The sequence below is a fragment of the Rhagoletis zephyria genome, unplaced genomic scaffold, assembly GCF_001687245.7.
Source record: "Rhagoletis zephyria isolate East Lansing unplaced genomic scaffold, Rhagoletis_zephyria_1.1 Rzeph_scaffold_12096, whole genome shotgun sequence".
Lineage (NCBI taxonomy): Eukaryota > Metazoa > Arthropoda > Insecta > Diptera > Tephritidae > Rhagoletis > Rhagoletis zephyria.
In genome coordinates, this window is record NW_016169170.1 from 1 (window position 1) to 15173 (window position 15173).

The window sequence follows — 15173 nt, forward strand, 5'->3', positions numbered from 1 at the left end:
AAACCCCACATCCACTCACCTTAGATAATAACGGCTGCCGACAGGCAAACAGCAACAGTTGGCAATTACATACATATGTATGTATGTAATACTTTGCAAGAGCACTAAAGGGGATTAAATAGGCTGTTTGGCTTTAGTGGGGGTCGTTGGCATTCGAATATGCCACAAATACTTATACATACGTATATACATATGTATGTGTGTATGTTTATGGTGTTGACTACGCATCTTTTTGTTGCTCATTCACAGCTAGCTCAAATATGCCGCTGAGCGCCAACAGCGTCCCGAAATACCAATAATTCAGTGTAATAAAAAATGCCACAAAACACAATGGTCACCAACACAAATACAATAAACAATAATTTGCATATAAATAATAATGAGGAATATGACATCGATCAGGATGATGGCATGCAGGATCTGGGTTTGCCGGTATCTGTGCAAACGTTTCTATGGCGTCAGATTGCGCCTTTCATAAGGCCAAAATTAGGCAAATTGCATGAGGCCAGTTGCATGGTGAGTTTTTTTTTCAATAAACACATGTGTAATTTTTCCTATTTTATGACAAATAAAAACATCAAAGATTATATTTGTTAAGTGTAAAGAAGTGGCTAAAAACATACATATACATACGTACATAATTAAATGTGTAAAACCGAGCAAAGTCAATGAGACTACTACTACCTTTTCGATGTACCTTCGAGTATTCAAATTTGGAGTGGAAGACGCGTAAAAGTCAAGGAAGCACTTGTAAATATGGAATGCAAAGTAAAAAGCAGGGCTTCGGAGCAAAGGTTTTTTCAACGGTGCGCTCTTGCTGCACTCCCACTCCCAATAAAACACTTTTTTATTTACATATCAAGTCCTAACCGTCAAAAAACGTAGACGACATTTTTTTTAAATTTCCTTTTGATACAGAAATACATCTGTACACATGTGTACGCTTTTGCATAAAAAAAACTAAAAAAAAGTGTCGAAGTTAATTAAATAGAATGGAAGTTTATTTAACACGGTTATTTTCAGTGGCAAAAAATAATAATTTAAGTAAATTTATTAACTCAATATTCTCTTAATTTTTATTGAGGAAAAACAAAAATAAAAATATTTTAAATAAATTGTTACTAGGCGAGAAAATAACACAAACAAAATATAGTTTTTTTTAATCAGCAAAGGAGCAAACTATTTTTTTAGCTCTTCTCAGCTCCTTGCTCCTTTGCTCCGCTTCGCTCCGAAGCCCTGGTAAAAAGCATATTTCGAAGCAAATACTTTGAGCTGTAAATAAACGCAAAAAAATAAAATAAAAATAAAAAGTATTTAATTTGCCAAATTCGCTAAGCTATCCGTAGTCTATAATACAAATTTACGTGTCTTTAATTCATGCATACTTTTCTGGCTTAAAACCTACCGGCAGACGTGCATCTTGTTTCTTTCTCTCTTTCCAACTTTCTATCTCTTTATTTTACATATGTACATATGTATGTACACACATAAATATATCTTTTGCGACATAATTGTATCATCCAATTGCTTACACATTATCATATGCTACACGTGCATACATATACAAGTATATGTATATCTGTTGAAACTGTACAAAACTATGGTATTCTTTTTTTTTTATTTTTTGCTCTTTTATTACGATTTCGATCATACAATTTAACAAACCACAACGACATTTGAAATGCTCATTATTATGTGATTACTTGTGCTACTCGTATTTGATGTACAATAGTTTTGTCAACATGCACCGGGACATCATGTAAGTCAACATGCTTAGATTCACATACATACATATATGTATTTTCGTAGTTGAGTTTATTGTAGTTGGAAAAAATAGTAAATAGAAAGTATGTACATCATTTGTTAGATACTCTATGAACTACTATGTGTATGTCGGTATTTTTTGGCAGCATGAATTGTCTCCAATTAACTCCTGTCATACAATACATTTGCAACTCCATGGAAAGCTTTTTATGTGGCTCCTATTTGTTATTTTGTTTTTTTTTTATTTGCTTAAGATTTTTCGAGAATTTATCGCCTCCACTATTAGAAAATACCGGTAGTGTAACATTTCGTGGAATTACCTTATTACGTTTGCTCTTAAATAATATTAGACTTGTTCGCTTGTATATAATAAACTCCGAAAACTACCGCTACTTGGTAAGCAGGGGTGGTTTTATCCCTATTTCAAATATCTTCGATAAACTTATATATGTAGTTATATGTGGTCGGCATAACGCCCATTTCCCAAAATTCCGTAATAATGTTACTTCTTCTCAGTCAATTGTTTTTAGTAACAATTTTATGTAAATTAGCGTCCTTTGATTTGGAAATACAGAAGTTTCAAGCGTTTCTGAAATTTACCGTTTCATAAAAAGTGGACGTAATTTTAGTCTGATTTCAATAATTTTCAACGTTTTGCTTTTATGTGGCATACATAATTAGAATTCCGAGTTTGTACGAATTGCTCGAACGCTTTGCGAGTTACACATATAAGGTCAAAAGTGGGCGGTGCCACGCCTATTTTCCAAAATTTTATCAAAAACGTATTTTGTGCTAAATAATTATTGCAAACATCAATTTTGAATAAATTAGCTTTGGTATTGACTGATTTATCGAAGATTTCGTATATCTCTAAATTACCGTTACACACCTTTCTTTTAAAGTGGAAAAAATGTTATTAGTTGCCACGCATTTCGAAACGTTTTGAATGAATTGCATAGGACAAGATTTATTTTGCGGTTAAGTTTTTAATTTGCCCAAAACAATATGGTTTTGTCACTGGTCACTCTACACTTACTAATCTTGCTGTTTTTATCTGTTCCTACTTGGAGTAGGCAGTTATCATTTGGAGACCATTTGACCAACCTTCGATGTGTAGAATTTAAAGTGTTCAAAAAATATTTCTTAAACATGCATTACGTTGCCTACGGCTTGTGGCTCATATTCCATCCTACGATTCTCGGCTTATGCTCATTAATCTGCACTTTGAATGTTCTTAATGGCATCACTGAATCCCCAGTAAAGCTTTAATGTTCCACAAATAAATCTTCGCAATTCTTATCCCTCTTAGGGGAAAACTTTAAGACTCGAATGGCGAGTAATGCCCCTATAGAATCTGCGCTTCGGGAATTTAAAGCATTATCTAATTCGAATCTACTTGATTTCCCTTTATGCAGATACAATTTTTTAAAATACTATTTATATTTCAATAATATTTTAATTGTCCAATTTGGCTTCTTTATGTATTTGTCTAGTCTGTAAGGTACTTTGTACTGTAGGTTAATAAATAAAAAAAAACTAAATAAATTTGGACTTTTCGTGTCAGGGAGTATATTTTGCTGCTAATCCTGATGAATGCAGTGGGACCTGCTGTGCGCCACTCGTACGGGTTTTGTGCTGCCGCAGAAGAGCTAGGAAGTGACGCAGTTTTATAGCCCATTTAATTCTAGCATTTAATTAATTAATTTAATTATCTATATGTATAAAAATTAAATGTTTTTCGTATGACGGCGATGCCTGACCAAACACTGAACCGATTTCAATTCTGTAAAAAGTACGTTTTTGGACCTTTTGTGTTTCGCTAAAAAAAAAATCCAAACTTTTTGTTGTTGTAAAACTCCTTCCGAAATAAGCTTTCTACCGGAAAAGTGCAGCTATACAAAACTGCTAAGCGAATAGGCAGACTAATTTGAATTAAAAAAATAACGATAAAGTTAAAAGTATGGCTCATAAGGATGCCATAATTCAAACAAAAAGAAAATAGTTTATCTATATATATAGTAAATTAAAGTGTTCATATCTTAACTTTGCATGCTCTTGTTCTATTGCTTGTTGTCTATTAAATATTTCACTACTTGTTTTTTGTAGTTGAAGTTCATACCATATTTTAACCAAAATAAATAGCCTTAATAATTAATTTTATTTATTTGTTTATATTCATTGCAATATTTCAACAGGAATCAAAGGAAGCTTGCAAGGTAATAACTCATTTCGTTCGGTTTTTTTTTTCCTCCTTGACTGAACTCATCATATCTATATTAATTTCGTAACTTTAATTTTATCACCTGAATTGTATGGCAATTACTTTTTAAAAATATTTGTAATCCTCGCTAGATATTTTTCAATTGCAATTTACAACAATTAATTGAGCTTAAATTATAAAAACTCAAACAATTTAAAAAAGGGATATATTTTCTTTCTCCGCGCCAACGACACAGTCCTTTGAAAAAGTACTCGTACAAAACATCCAATTTGGTTTATCGCCGCCGCTCACCAAAGCGCTGGGGGCTATACCACGCTGGCGACTACTGCAGGCAGCGCTACCACACGTAATGCACTGTGTTGCCGCCTTGTTGCACAATCGTGTCAAAGATATGCAAGCAATTGGACCAGTCGAAACGAAATTACTCTACACCATGCAGTGGATATTGCTCTACGCCGCCGAGGAATGCGCTGATGATGAGGGCGGAAATGAAATTTTGGGTGATGAGACACCCAAGCAGAAATCTGTGGAGCAATATTTGTTTTCGGTGCCTACGATAACGGTACAATTAAGACAGCATCAATTTTGTTTACTGTTAAATGTGATGTAAGAAAAACTTTTATTTAATTATTTCTGTTTTATTTTTTAGCTCTTTGTATACCTATTCGCGCCCATCATACACCATTTGAAAGAATCAGACTTCCAAAATTTCCGCTTAGAAAATGGCATTAAATTATGGCAGGGTATGTGGGATAATCGCGCACCGGGGGCACCTTGTTTTACGGCACCTGTCAAGCCAAAGGCGCGTAATTTGCTCTGTGCGCCCACACCGAAAGGTTCGACGGATATGTTTCCTGGACGTGAGTAACATATATATACACCTATTGCATGTAGAGTATGCACAATCATAACAATAAGATTCGTTTGAAATTATCTAGGCAAGCAATCATCCAATGCAGATGTAGCCACCTCACCAAAACTAGATTCGCCGCAGAGTCAACTATCAGAGCACACCAGGCAAGACGAAGAAGTAAGCTTGTCGATCTTATGCCTAAATCACTCAAATCTTACACGCTGTCATGCTACTTTTTGCAGAACTCATGGGTCTCTTCGCCCAAAGAATTTGCTTTTCCCGAGACCATACCCGAGGAGGCTTCAAGTGTGGAAGATGAACGCGTAGTCATTTTTCGGCTGCCCTCCGCGCCACATCTAATGGACAACTCGTTTTTTACGGTAAGCACATGAATGTGTGCCACCTTTTACTACTCGATTCACACTGCTCTTTTTCGCTCTGGTTCTGCTTACAAAGGCCGACGCCAGCTTACTGCAACAACAACAATTGCAAAGTCGTCGCGGCAGCCGGCAGTCGGTACACTCACGTGACAAAGATAAACCAGCCACAAAGTTCGAATTCGATCAACAAGAGCTAATGCGTGGTGCATCGGTAAAGGATAGGAGTAGTCCATCATTAGAGAAGGAGACCGAATCAGATAAGTCTGATAGTGTGCGTATGGATGTATCGGCGGCCACATTTCTTGATGTAGCCGTGTTACGTTGCCTCTTCATTTCGCACTGGCAGGAAGAGGGCATTTTCTGGAGTCTACAATACATGTACAATCGGTAATTATAGTTAAAACTCGTATTAGCACGAAAAAATAAACAATAGTACTCAATTATCAATCGCAGCCTAAGCGAAATCGGTGAAGAGGCGGCCATTAGTTTGAATCAGCCACGCAAACGATCCAACTCGCTACCCATACCACAAATCGAGATTTCACTGTATCAAGGTCCGGGCAGCAATAGTCGCGATAGCCCAAGCAGCTCAGTGGCTAAAGATTACATCGAAATACCGGAACCAGCGGTAACTAAGCAAGTTGGTAAGTTAATTCGACAGCTTGCGGTAAATACACTTTTGAAAATTTTTTTTTATTTTTTTTTTCTTCGTAGAAGAGTCCAGTCCCACAGCGGAGCGCCGCGGCAGCGAGAAGAAGAAGCGCGTCAAAATGGCTGATTTGCGTGCCTTTGTCGAAACGAAAATGTTCTCGAAGTCCGAGAAGAATCTTGAAAAAGTAGGCCTAGAAACAAGCTCTGCTAATGGCAAGAGACCACTGCAACATGCAGTAAGATTGAACTAAACTAAATCTTCTTTTTCTTTTGTTGTTCTGTTGTACTACTGCTTTTTATTTATTTTAATGTTTCCCTAGCTTTAATACCCACAGTTCGTACTTACTGAACTAGCCGACATTCTATTTACACATTTTAATTAAAGCACTTACTTAGTTTCCCTATGGCAGAGTATCTAAACTATGAACTCCTTAATTTTTGCTATTGCTAAGTTTTTATTTACACGGCGTTTACACTTATCTAAGAGCTTAACTGTCTCCCTTATATTTTAAAAACGAATATATTCATAAGTTAATAGTTCAATTACTTTTGCTGATTATTCTCATGCATACTGCTTAACTATCGCAAGCATTGTGAAACTGATTAATTATTTTCAACTTCCCGAAGGAATATCATCGCAGTCTGGATACGGGCGAGAAGAAATTATCACGCTCAGCTTCAATGATTACCAGAGAGCCAGCAAGTAATCTTATTAAAGGAAAATCAATGCCAAGTTTAAGGTAACCACTAAAGCGATTTTGCTCGAAACTCTTTTTGCGTATACTCGTACATACATAGATATTTTATCAAAGTTTACATAGAAAAAGAAACATGCATAAATACATACATTTAGAAGCATAAATAAGTAGCTATACTCTGTTACTTATTAGTAAATACTACAACAAATACATAAATACATATTTCTCATTGCAGCTGTAATTTCCGATGTAAGCTGTAATTTTAAAGCTCACTTTATATTTAAAGCTTGCAATTTATGATTGTGTCTAAAGTAAAGAATTTTATTATCGGTTTTTAATTGGTTACAATCCAGCAACATACTACACTCGTCAAAAACTGATAATGGAAATGCTTAACTTTAGATATGGCTTTATTTTTTATCCAACCTTTATATATAAAGTGAGCTTTAAAGTTAAAGGTTATTTCAGAAAACGGCCCTTAGAGGTTTAGGTCTACCTTTTCAAAATTTTTTCCTTAAAAACAGTGCTAAAACATTTTCATTCACCCTTTCTTCTTCTGGAACCAGTTTATTCACAGTGAGACAGTCTTTCACAAAACTGCGACGTCTGGCATGTGTGTGCAACACGGGAGCTGCGGTGCTTCCACGCCCGACGGCAGCACTGGAGTTAATTCTCTACCGCAAGCCCTAGCATATTACCATAGAGTAGGCAGCCAAGCGTACTCTTCTGATTTTCGCAAGAGATGGCTTGCTAGGGTCCCAGCCTCCTCTAGCCCTTTTCCACAGAGATAAGGTATACAAGGCAGTGGTTTTCAATTAGGCTTTCAAATAGAGCTCTGCAACAAAGTAGCCTGGAACAACTCATTTTTTGAGGGACATGAACTAGCTTAGAAACACCAGAGGTCATCGGGGTGCGGAGTTTAACTTACTTAGAAACTACCGTAATGAGAGAATATCAATCCATAGCGACAGTCGGTTGGCGCTCTAGGCACTCCACTCACAACTAGAAGAGTTATAGGCTTGTCGCAGGCATCCTCTCGGGATGGTGCAGTTTAAGAGAACATCTGTACAGGTCAGAAATCTTGTCAAAAGACCTATGCCGCTTTTCCGCCTCTACTAAGGAGATAACACTGCACCTACTTCTAGAGTGTGGCGAGACGACGAAAAAGATGTCTTGCCTCAATGCAGCCGGAAGACAAGCGCTTACACTTCATGCCTCCAAATGTTGTTCTAGACTGACTGTGGAGTCTAGGATGTTAGTAATAAGCGGACGATGTTTTGTATCCCTGGGATAACTCCCTAGCTCAGGCAGTGAAAGATACTGTCATCTTCCTCAAGACTCCTAGTTTCTCACCTACCATCAACATGGGGTAAAGTCGAAGTGGGGAAAAACTTGGCACAACTCCTAAGGGCGTATGTGAAATTTAACCCGCATATCAGGTAATACTGCAATAACATAGCCTAGCTTAAGTTATTGAAAATGCATTGCAGTCTCAACAGATAGCTTTGAGTGCATTCCTGGACATATCGGACGCTCTTGACAATAGCTCTTATGAAGCAACATCGACAGGTTTGATAAGGAAGCAATAGCCTTCTGACTGGTTGGTTCATAAACATCATGAAATCCAGGACTATAATAGCGTTACTAGGAGACATTAAGCAAGCAGTAACTGCAACCCATGCGTGTTCTCAACGGCAAGTAGAGGAGACTTTGAACACTGGTTGTTAATGAACTCCTGGAAATGCTAAATGGCGGTGGTTTCACGGTATATAGCTATGCAGATGACCTTGTCTTCTACGGTGTTGGCGGGGATGAGGACAATATTTGCTTCAGATTGTAAGCTACGCTCAGATAACCAGTGCGCTGCAAAGGGATTGTCAATAAACCCATTGAGAAGGAGAGTCATCTTGACTAGACCAACCTTGTCAGGGATAGAATTGGAATTCTCAAAAGGGGGGAAGTATCCAGGTGAGCTCACATCTCTCGTACGTTAACAACACTGTCATAAGAGCGTTTTATGGCTGTTAGAAATTTCATGATAAAACTTGGGACTATCGCTCAAACTAACGTATTGGTCGTAAAACCCGTTCTTACACTGGCCTAGTGGCCAAAAGCTTTGTAGTTATGCGCACTGCCGGAAGTCAACGGGAACGAAACAATAAAACAGATTCAAAACTCCTGCCCGGAGTCTAAGAACTCTTACAGGCTGTCTGACAGGATACTGTAACTTAAGGTACCATTTGAATAGAATGAGGCTTCCTGTAGAGTGGAACTTCATTTTTGTGGGCTGGCGAAGGAAACCTCATAGCATGTGGGGCTTCGCACGCATCTATAATCATTGACTGATACACCTCGGGGAACGATTTGGAAAATGCCACCCTCCAATGTGCTTAATTTCTTAAATTACACAATAGATCTTTTTATGTCACAGCGACGTTATAATAATAATAAGAGTCCCAAATAAGGTATAGCTATGGATCGCAGTTGGAAGACGGGAGCAGGTTTACTTGGACCAAGATTCGGAAAAGTCTGGCTACGGGCACATACCAACCATATTTCAAGCGGAAGTCTTCACAATCTAAGTCTGAGTTATTTGTTAAAAAAAACATGAAAATTTTGCTTAAATTCAGCAAAACAGCAACGCTGTTTTTAATGTTAGTTAATGCTAATGTGTGTTTTCAAATCCATGCTCCTATCTATAAAAGAAAAATTTCAACAGAAGCAAAATTGCCTGCATCTTGAAATTTCTTATTTAACTAAAACAGAAATCAAAACAAAGAACAACATATCTCAGATACATAAATAAAGTATACGACCTACATACGCACGGATCTAGAAAACAGCCAGGCAACATCTATCTAAGTTTTTGACTTTATAAAAAAGTCCAATCTTCAAAAGTTATATCCCCTGACTTGGATATCGCTGCGTACTGTGTTAACTATACCAGTGCAGATGTTTAATAAAGTTTTTCAAAACTAAAATTTAGTAAAAAGGAAGGGAAGGGAAATTCCGTTTTAGTAGTTTTCCTTGTAGATACGGAATCCTACTATTAATAACTGTAAATATATATATTTGTACATACTTGTATTGTAACAATAGGACACAGAATTCAAAATCATTTTTTTTTTTTTTCATTATAAAATATAAAAAGCGTCAATGCATGATCCGCACAGGGCGCCTAATTAGTTAAGGCCGGCCCTGATCGTAATGGTATAAATGCATTTATATTTTTGGCTGATATGTATGTAAATGTTTTCATAATTTATGATTTTAGGAAGAAATATTTAGCTAAAAATTTTCTTTAATTCCAAAGTAAATTTTCTGAATTTTTGTTCTCAAAAAAATTCAATTTAGAACCCACTACTCCTAAACGAGGCACCAATCTACTCTCATTACACCCAAATCTCATCAATTTTGATAGTTCCAATTCATTCTATGAAAATCACAATTTAATCATTTGCACTAATATTTCTAAGCCATAATAAATTTCGACTAACCCCAGTGCCTACCTAATCGATAATTACTTTCGTTTAATTGATTAATTGTAGCTATCAATCGTCTGAAAAACATGTTCATATCTTATGTGAACGCAGAAAATCAGAAGGCTCCGCGCTTCTATCACGGGTGAAAAATAATGCCTCAACTCTACAAAAACTGTTAGTGCTGATATTTGGTTTAAAATTTTACCTACAAAAAAATTTTAAATTTCTATTAAATAGCATTAGCACATTTTTTACTCAATAAATACATTTTTTGCTAGTTGAATCCTGCAGTCCTTTTTTCCAAAATAAATATACTCGTACCCTATTTTTCCTGTAATTAATTTTTAAGGTTTTTTAAAACATTCGTTTTTTTTTAATTCATAAACCAATTTTTATAATAAAAATTTTCAACCCATACATTTTTACAAATACATATTTACTATTATTGTACACTGGTATTTATGGACGCATATGCATAAGAAATTGTCTAGTGCTAAACTAACTTATGAATTTAATATTCACATTTTTAGAAAATTACATACATACACACGCATTGAAATGAAAACTTTTTTAACACTTTGTAATCAGCGAAAACATAAAATATTGAAAGTTTTTAGATGCATACTCGTATGTGCTCCAATATTTCCTCAATTGACCAACCACTTACCGGCACCTTTTTTTTTGAATACAATACTCACCAAACTACACCAAAAACGCCAATCTATGTAAATCCAAACCTTTTTATTACTATGTATTTCTTACTAAATCTTTGCACTCTTCTCTTAACCTTTAAATATCCAAAGCTGTCTTCTTGATAGCGGGTGAGTCTTCTCCATACAGTCAACATATTTCTCGTTGCATTTGGGCTTGCTTTTTTTTTAACAAAAACCTATCAATATATTTAAATATGTTAAATTCTTATATTTACTTTAGAACTTCTTTATGTACAAGTAGACAAATAATTCGAAAAGTTTTAATATTCGTTAGACATCGGAAATTTTATATCCAACACTATTTGCAAGCCTGCCTCCCAACCTATAAGGATGTGAAGTAAATAGATTACTATTGAAAGCTATGAAAGATGAACCTGTTTTGTAAACATTCCATTACAATCCAGAAAATTTAAGTTCACCTAACCTAAAAAAAGTTTTGTCATTGTTTAAAGAGATCGCTCCATCGCTCCAAAATCCAATTGACATATTTACTAGTTTATTGCTCTTAGACTTATATTAGAGAGATGACACCTAAGGCTTATTACCTTGCCAGCGCTCTTCGAGCTGACTAATCGCCCAAATGTCAAGAAGAACACCAAACGAGGTCAGGGTAGCACCCAGACTTTCTCTATTCAGGAGCACTTGCACAAAGGTTCCCTGTCTTGCCAGCTCATCGGTCATACAGTTTCCAACGATAACACTTTCGCTATGACCCGAAATCCAAATAAGATTAATAGCGTAGTAATCCGATGCGATCGATCAAACAATCATTCGTCGATCTCAAACAAAGCAACAAGGAGCCGAGAGCCTTGCTACAAAGGTGTTACACTAGAAAGCAACCAGTCCGAAGCCTTCTTTATTGCGACTACCTCTGCTTGGAAAACGCTACAGTGATCCGGTAGCCTAAATATCTGGTTGATGAAGAGTTCTTCGTTGACGACACCTCCACCAACCTTACGGTGAATATGGGTGATGAAAGATCTATTTCAGCGTGCAGTGATCTATCTCAGAGAAAGAACCCAAAGCTTTTTATAATGCTCATAGCTCCAGGCAAACTTCAAGTCTACCCCACTTCGCCTTACTGTGACGCGCGCAGCAGCAGCCCTGCCTACTATATCTATGAGTAAAATATTTAATATATGTAGCTTTAAGTGCCATTTGGCGAAGGAGGCTACTATACGGGCAGTTAGATCGTATTGATCGACGCGTATTGTAGGCGCGTCCGATTCTGGTCCTGAGACCATGATTTTATTGGTCATGCGACTTTTATTTTCTGCTTGGATAGATCCCTGGTTGGCAACATATTCCGGTATATTTCCGGATACAGAGTCACAAGTTAGTTAAATACTAGCCTTGACTACAGCTGCAGCTTTATTTTCTTTTCACTTACATCTCTTGAGCTGCCATCCGTTTCAGGATCAGCAATATATGCGAATATTCTCTTCGGGTATACACCAGGTTTTCGGTTCCGTCATTATTATCAGTGTTTGAGTAGAAAAAGAACCATTTAGCACATTCGCAACATTGGTTGCTATAGCGTTCTGGATTGCTAGCTCACGCTCTACCCCATACGTAATTTTACCGACACCCTGGATGCCCGTCTTGGGCGTAAAATACGATGAGTATAAACAATTTCTAGGCCTCCGATGAGTTTGAGGGGAATTTCAGCTTCATGGCTTTAATGAATTTCAGTACGTCTTAAAGATAGAGGCAGCAGCAGTCTGAAATGTTCTGCAGAAATGGGTTGCGACTGTTTTTATCCCCGTCCTTCCGAGGGATGAACACTCGCACAGAAAGTGTTCGACGGTCGCCTGTGAGATCGGGTTCTCGCAGCTGTGACAGAACCAATTGAAAGGTATGCCCATGTTTTCGGCTTGTACCCAATGTGCCCTGCACACTGCATATACGACCCTGCTTTGCTAACGCAATTCGGCTTATATTACTCTGGACTTTAGCAGATACCCAACGTGCACGTCTTTTGTTATAAATATGTAAAGTGTTGGATGTAAAGTAGTATTTCTTTAAATAATCACTTATCATTGGGACCAGAAAATTGCTTACGCATTTTTGAGAAGTTAAATTCATTATTAATACCAAATAATGTAATATAACGACTTTACCACCAGTAGAGTTGGCTGGTTTTGCATATGTAAGGAATATCCGCTAAAGTCAATTTAAAGCAAACTTCGGCTGCATGCTACTAAGTACTAAGGACCTAGGGCAGAAAATGCAAATGTGCCTTCTACAAAATAATGTCCTTGACTTTATCGGTTATAATCGGTTAATACAGATATGAATTAGGGCTGGGTCCATCCGAATATTCGGATATCCGTTTGAGTAATCGTGTATACGTATAAAATCCGGATAATCGGGTCCCCCTTTTTTATCCGAATATCCGGTTAATGCTGCTACTCTTTGTGTATCCGGTTTATATCCGTTCATTTTGTTATCCGTTTTTTATCAGATATTCAAAATATCCGGATTATTCGGTTACTCAAGGAATTCGAATAGAACTCCCAGCCTTAATATAAAAACTTATCTTTATTTTGCCATCCTTATAGACTTATTTCCCTTTTTATCTAGCACTTTTATCTAGCCAAGTTTTGCCTGATTTGCGTCTTTTTTCACAGCTTTTTGCACCAACCACTTTTTGCCTGTTATTTTCTTGTTACCTACTTCTTTGTCCCATACATACATAGTATTACATACTCACGCCCAAATTCGGTTCAGTTCAATGGGCTTGTATGCAATAATCGTCGCCGCACTGCCGCACATCACAATCATCACAACTAATTGTGCGTATTTTGCATTTGTTCAAAATTACCAGATTTTACAGGTATGTGGAGCCACCGAAAGCAATGCGTCCCTCCCAGTCCACCGGACAGCGCACGACATTCTATCCGCGCAATCCCATAATCACCGTAACGGAACATACGCCTACACCGTCGCCAGATTATCTTAAGCGGCAGGTTAGTAATCGCCGGAAATTTTGCAGAAACACATTCGCCTGCTAACATACGCACACACTGTACATACAAACATAGCTTGCTATTAATTTGTTATTTTCACGCGCCTTTGCAATAAATCATTTATCCTTTTGCCGCTCCATTGCAGGGCTCCATTGACTCCCAGTTGGATGCACTGAGTAATGGTGGTAGTATTAGCGGTGTGGCAGGCGGCACAAGTGGCAGCGGTGGCGGTGTTAGTGGCACCGGTACCACGACTAATCGCTTCCGCGGTCAAATGCTGCGTTCGCACACCGACTCACACATCGATTACACTGGCGTAGACGAATCGGAGGCACCTGGCAGCTCCTTCTACATTACACGCGATGGTGGCATTGACTACGAAATTGTTTTGTTAGCAGTTTTCAATATCTTCAAACGAGATATGACCATTTGTTCGCAGCGTGTATTGGAAGCGGGTTTGAACATTTGTGAACTATTACTGGAAATGGGTGTACTTAAGCTGGGTGAGCATGCGCACGAGATATCGATGGGTATTATAAAACGTGCGCTACTGGTGTTGGGCTGTCACAATGGCTGTAATGATGGTATGCGCCGATCTAACTAGACTACAAGTGCACTAATGTTTGTGCATAGTTAATGCTTTAGATAATTGATGCATTTCTTCTTATACAGGCGTACGCGGCCCACCGGCAGATTTTTTGCGCAGCCAATGTCAAAAGATACTTACACGGATATTACGTCAGGCTAGCCATCGTACCAAACGCTACTTACAAGAAATGGTAAAAAGTACAGACTTACATGAATTAGTGGACTTCTTCCATGCCTTTGTGGCATTTTGTGTGGATCCAAGTTCATTATTATCACCGCTGAGTGAGTCGTTTTATGCCATTAACGCTTAAGCATATATGTATGATTAGGAGATTCCCAAGGTGTCATAACAATCGTATTGTCGTTAAGTTGTGAATTTTAGGTAAAAGGGTCAAAAAAGTTTTTTGATGTTGCTGCGAATTAGCTAAAATTGTTTTTAACGGTAATAAAATGTATGACATGACGATAATAGGCATCATTAAGACATCTTGTGAATTCCATAAATAGTTAACGAGAATAGTATGCTTAGTTCCTGCATGTTTCGAAACTTAAAAGTATATTTCTTTTCAACTAAAATTGGGTCATATGAAAGCTTTTGCGAATTTTTATTACAATGTAGTGTTGATGGCCATACAGCTAGCAACACTAAAAGAAATGCGTCAAACTGACCTGCGTTTGAAAAATGCAATTTCNAAAAATGAGAATGTGTTTATGAGCTGGAGTTCGAATTTTAAAATTATCCCTGCAAACCATGTTTTCAGAGTATTCTGCATTGCAAAGAAATTTTAAAGAATTCGTTAAGATTTAATTCGATTTTTTGCCGAATTTTCTAAAATGAAATAAATTACGCACAC

At 37.2% G+C, this 15173-nt stretch overlaps 1 protein-coding gene across 1 annotated transcript; it reads left to right on the plus strand.

The window, feature by feature from the left end:
* The first annotated feature begins 330 nt into the window (after nucleotides 1-330).
* On the plus strand, nucleotides 331-14701 carry LOC108377449 (protein unc-80 homolog). Its single transcript, XM_017633714.1, has 15 exons — nucleotides 331-516; nucleotides 1733-1759; nucleotides 3960-3980; nucleotides 4221-4547; nucleotides 4635-4845; nucleotides 4924-5015; nucleotides 5081-5218; nucleotides 5295-5605; nucleotides 5672-5862; nucleotides 5933-6054; nucleotides 6497-6609; nucleotides 13599-13731; nucleotides 13877-14315; nucleotides 14404-14601; nucleotides 14649-14701. The coding sequence occupies exons 1-15, from the start codon at nucleotides 331-333 to the stop codon at nucleotides 14699-14701; spliced, it is 2562 nt and encodes an 853-aa protein (XP_017489203.1).
* The last annotated feature ends 472 nt before the right edge of the window (nucleotides 14702-15173 follow it).

What these genes read in the sequence shown, in the direction of transcription:
- LOC108377449 (XM_017633714.1), top strand. Translation starts at nt 331, where the DNA reads ATGGTCACCAACACAAATACAATAAACAATAATTTGCATATAAATAAT. An exon ending in TTTCGGTGCCTACGATAACG is followed by an intron (nt 4,548 to 4,634) that starts GTACAATTAAGA and finishes TTTATTTTTTAG; the next exon opens with CTCTTTGTATACCTATTCGC. An exon ending in AGCGGTAACTAAGCAAGTTG is followed by an intron (nt 5,863 to 5,932) that starts GTAAGTTAATTC and finishes TTTTCTTCGTAG; the next exon opens with AAGAGTCCAGTCCCACAGCG.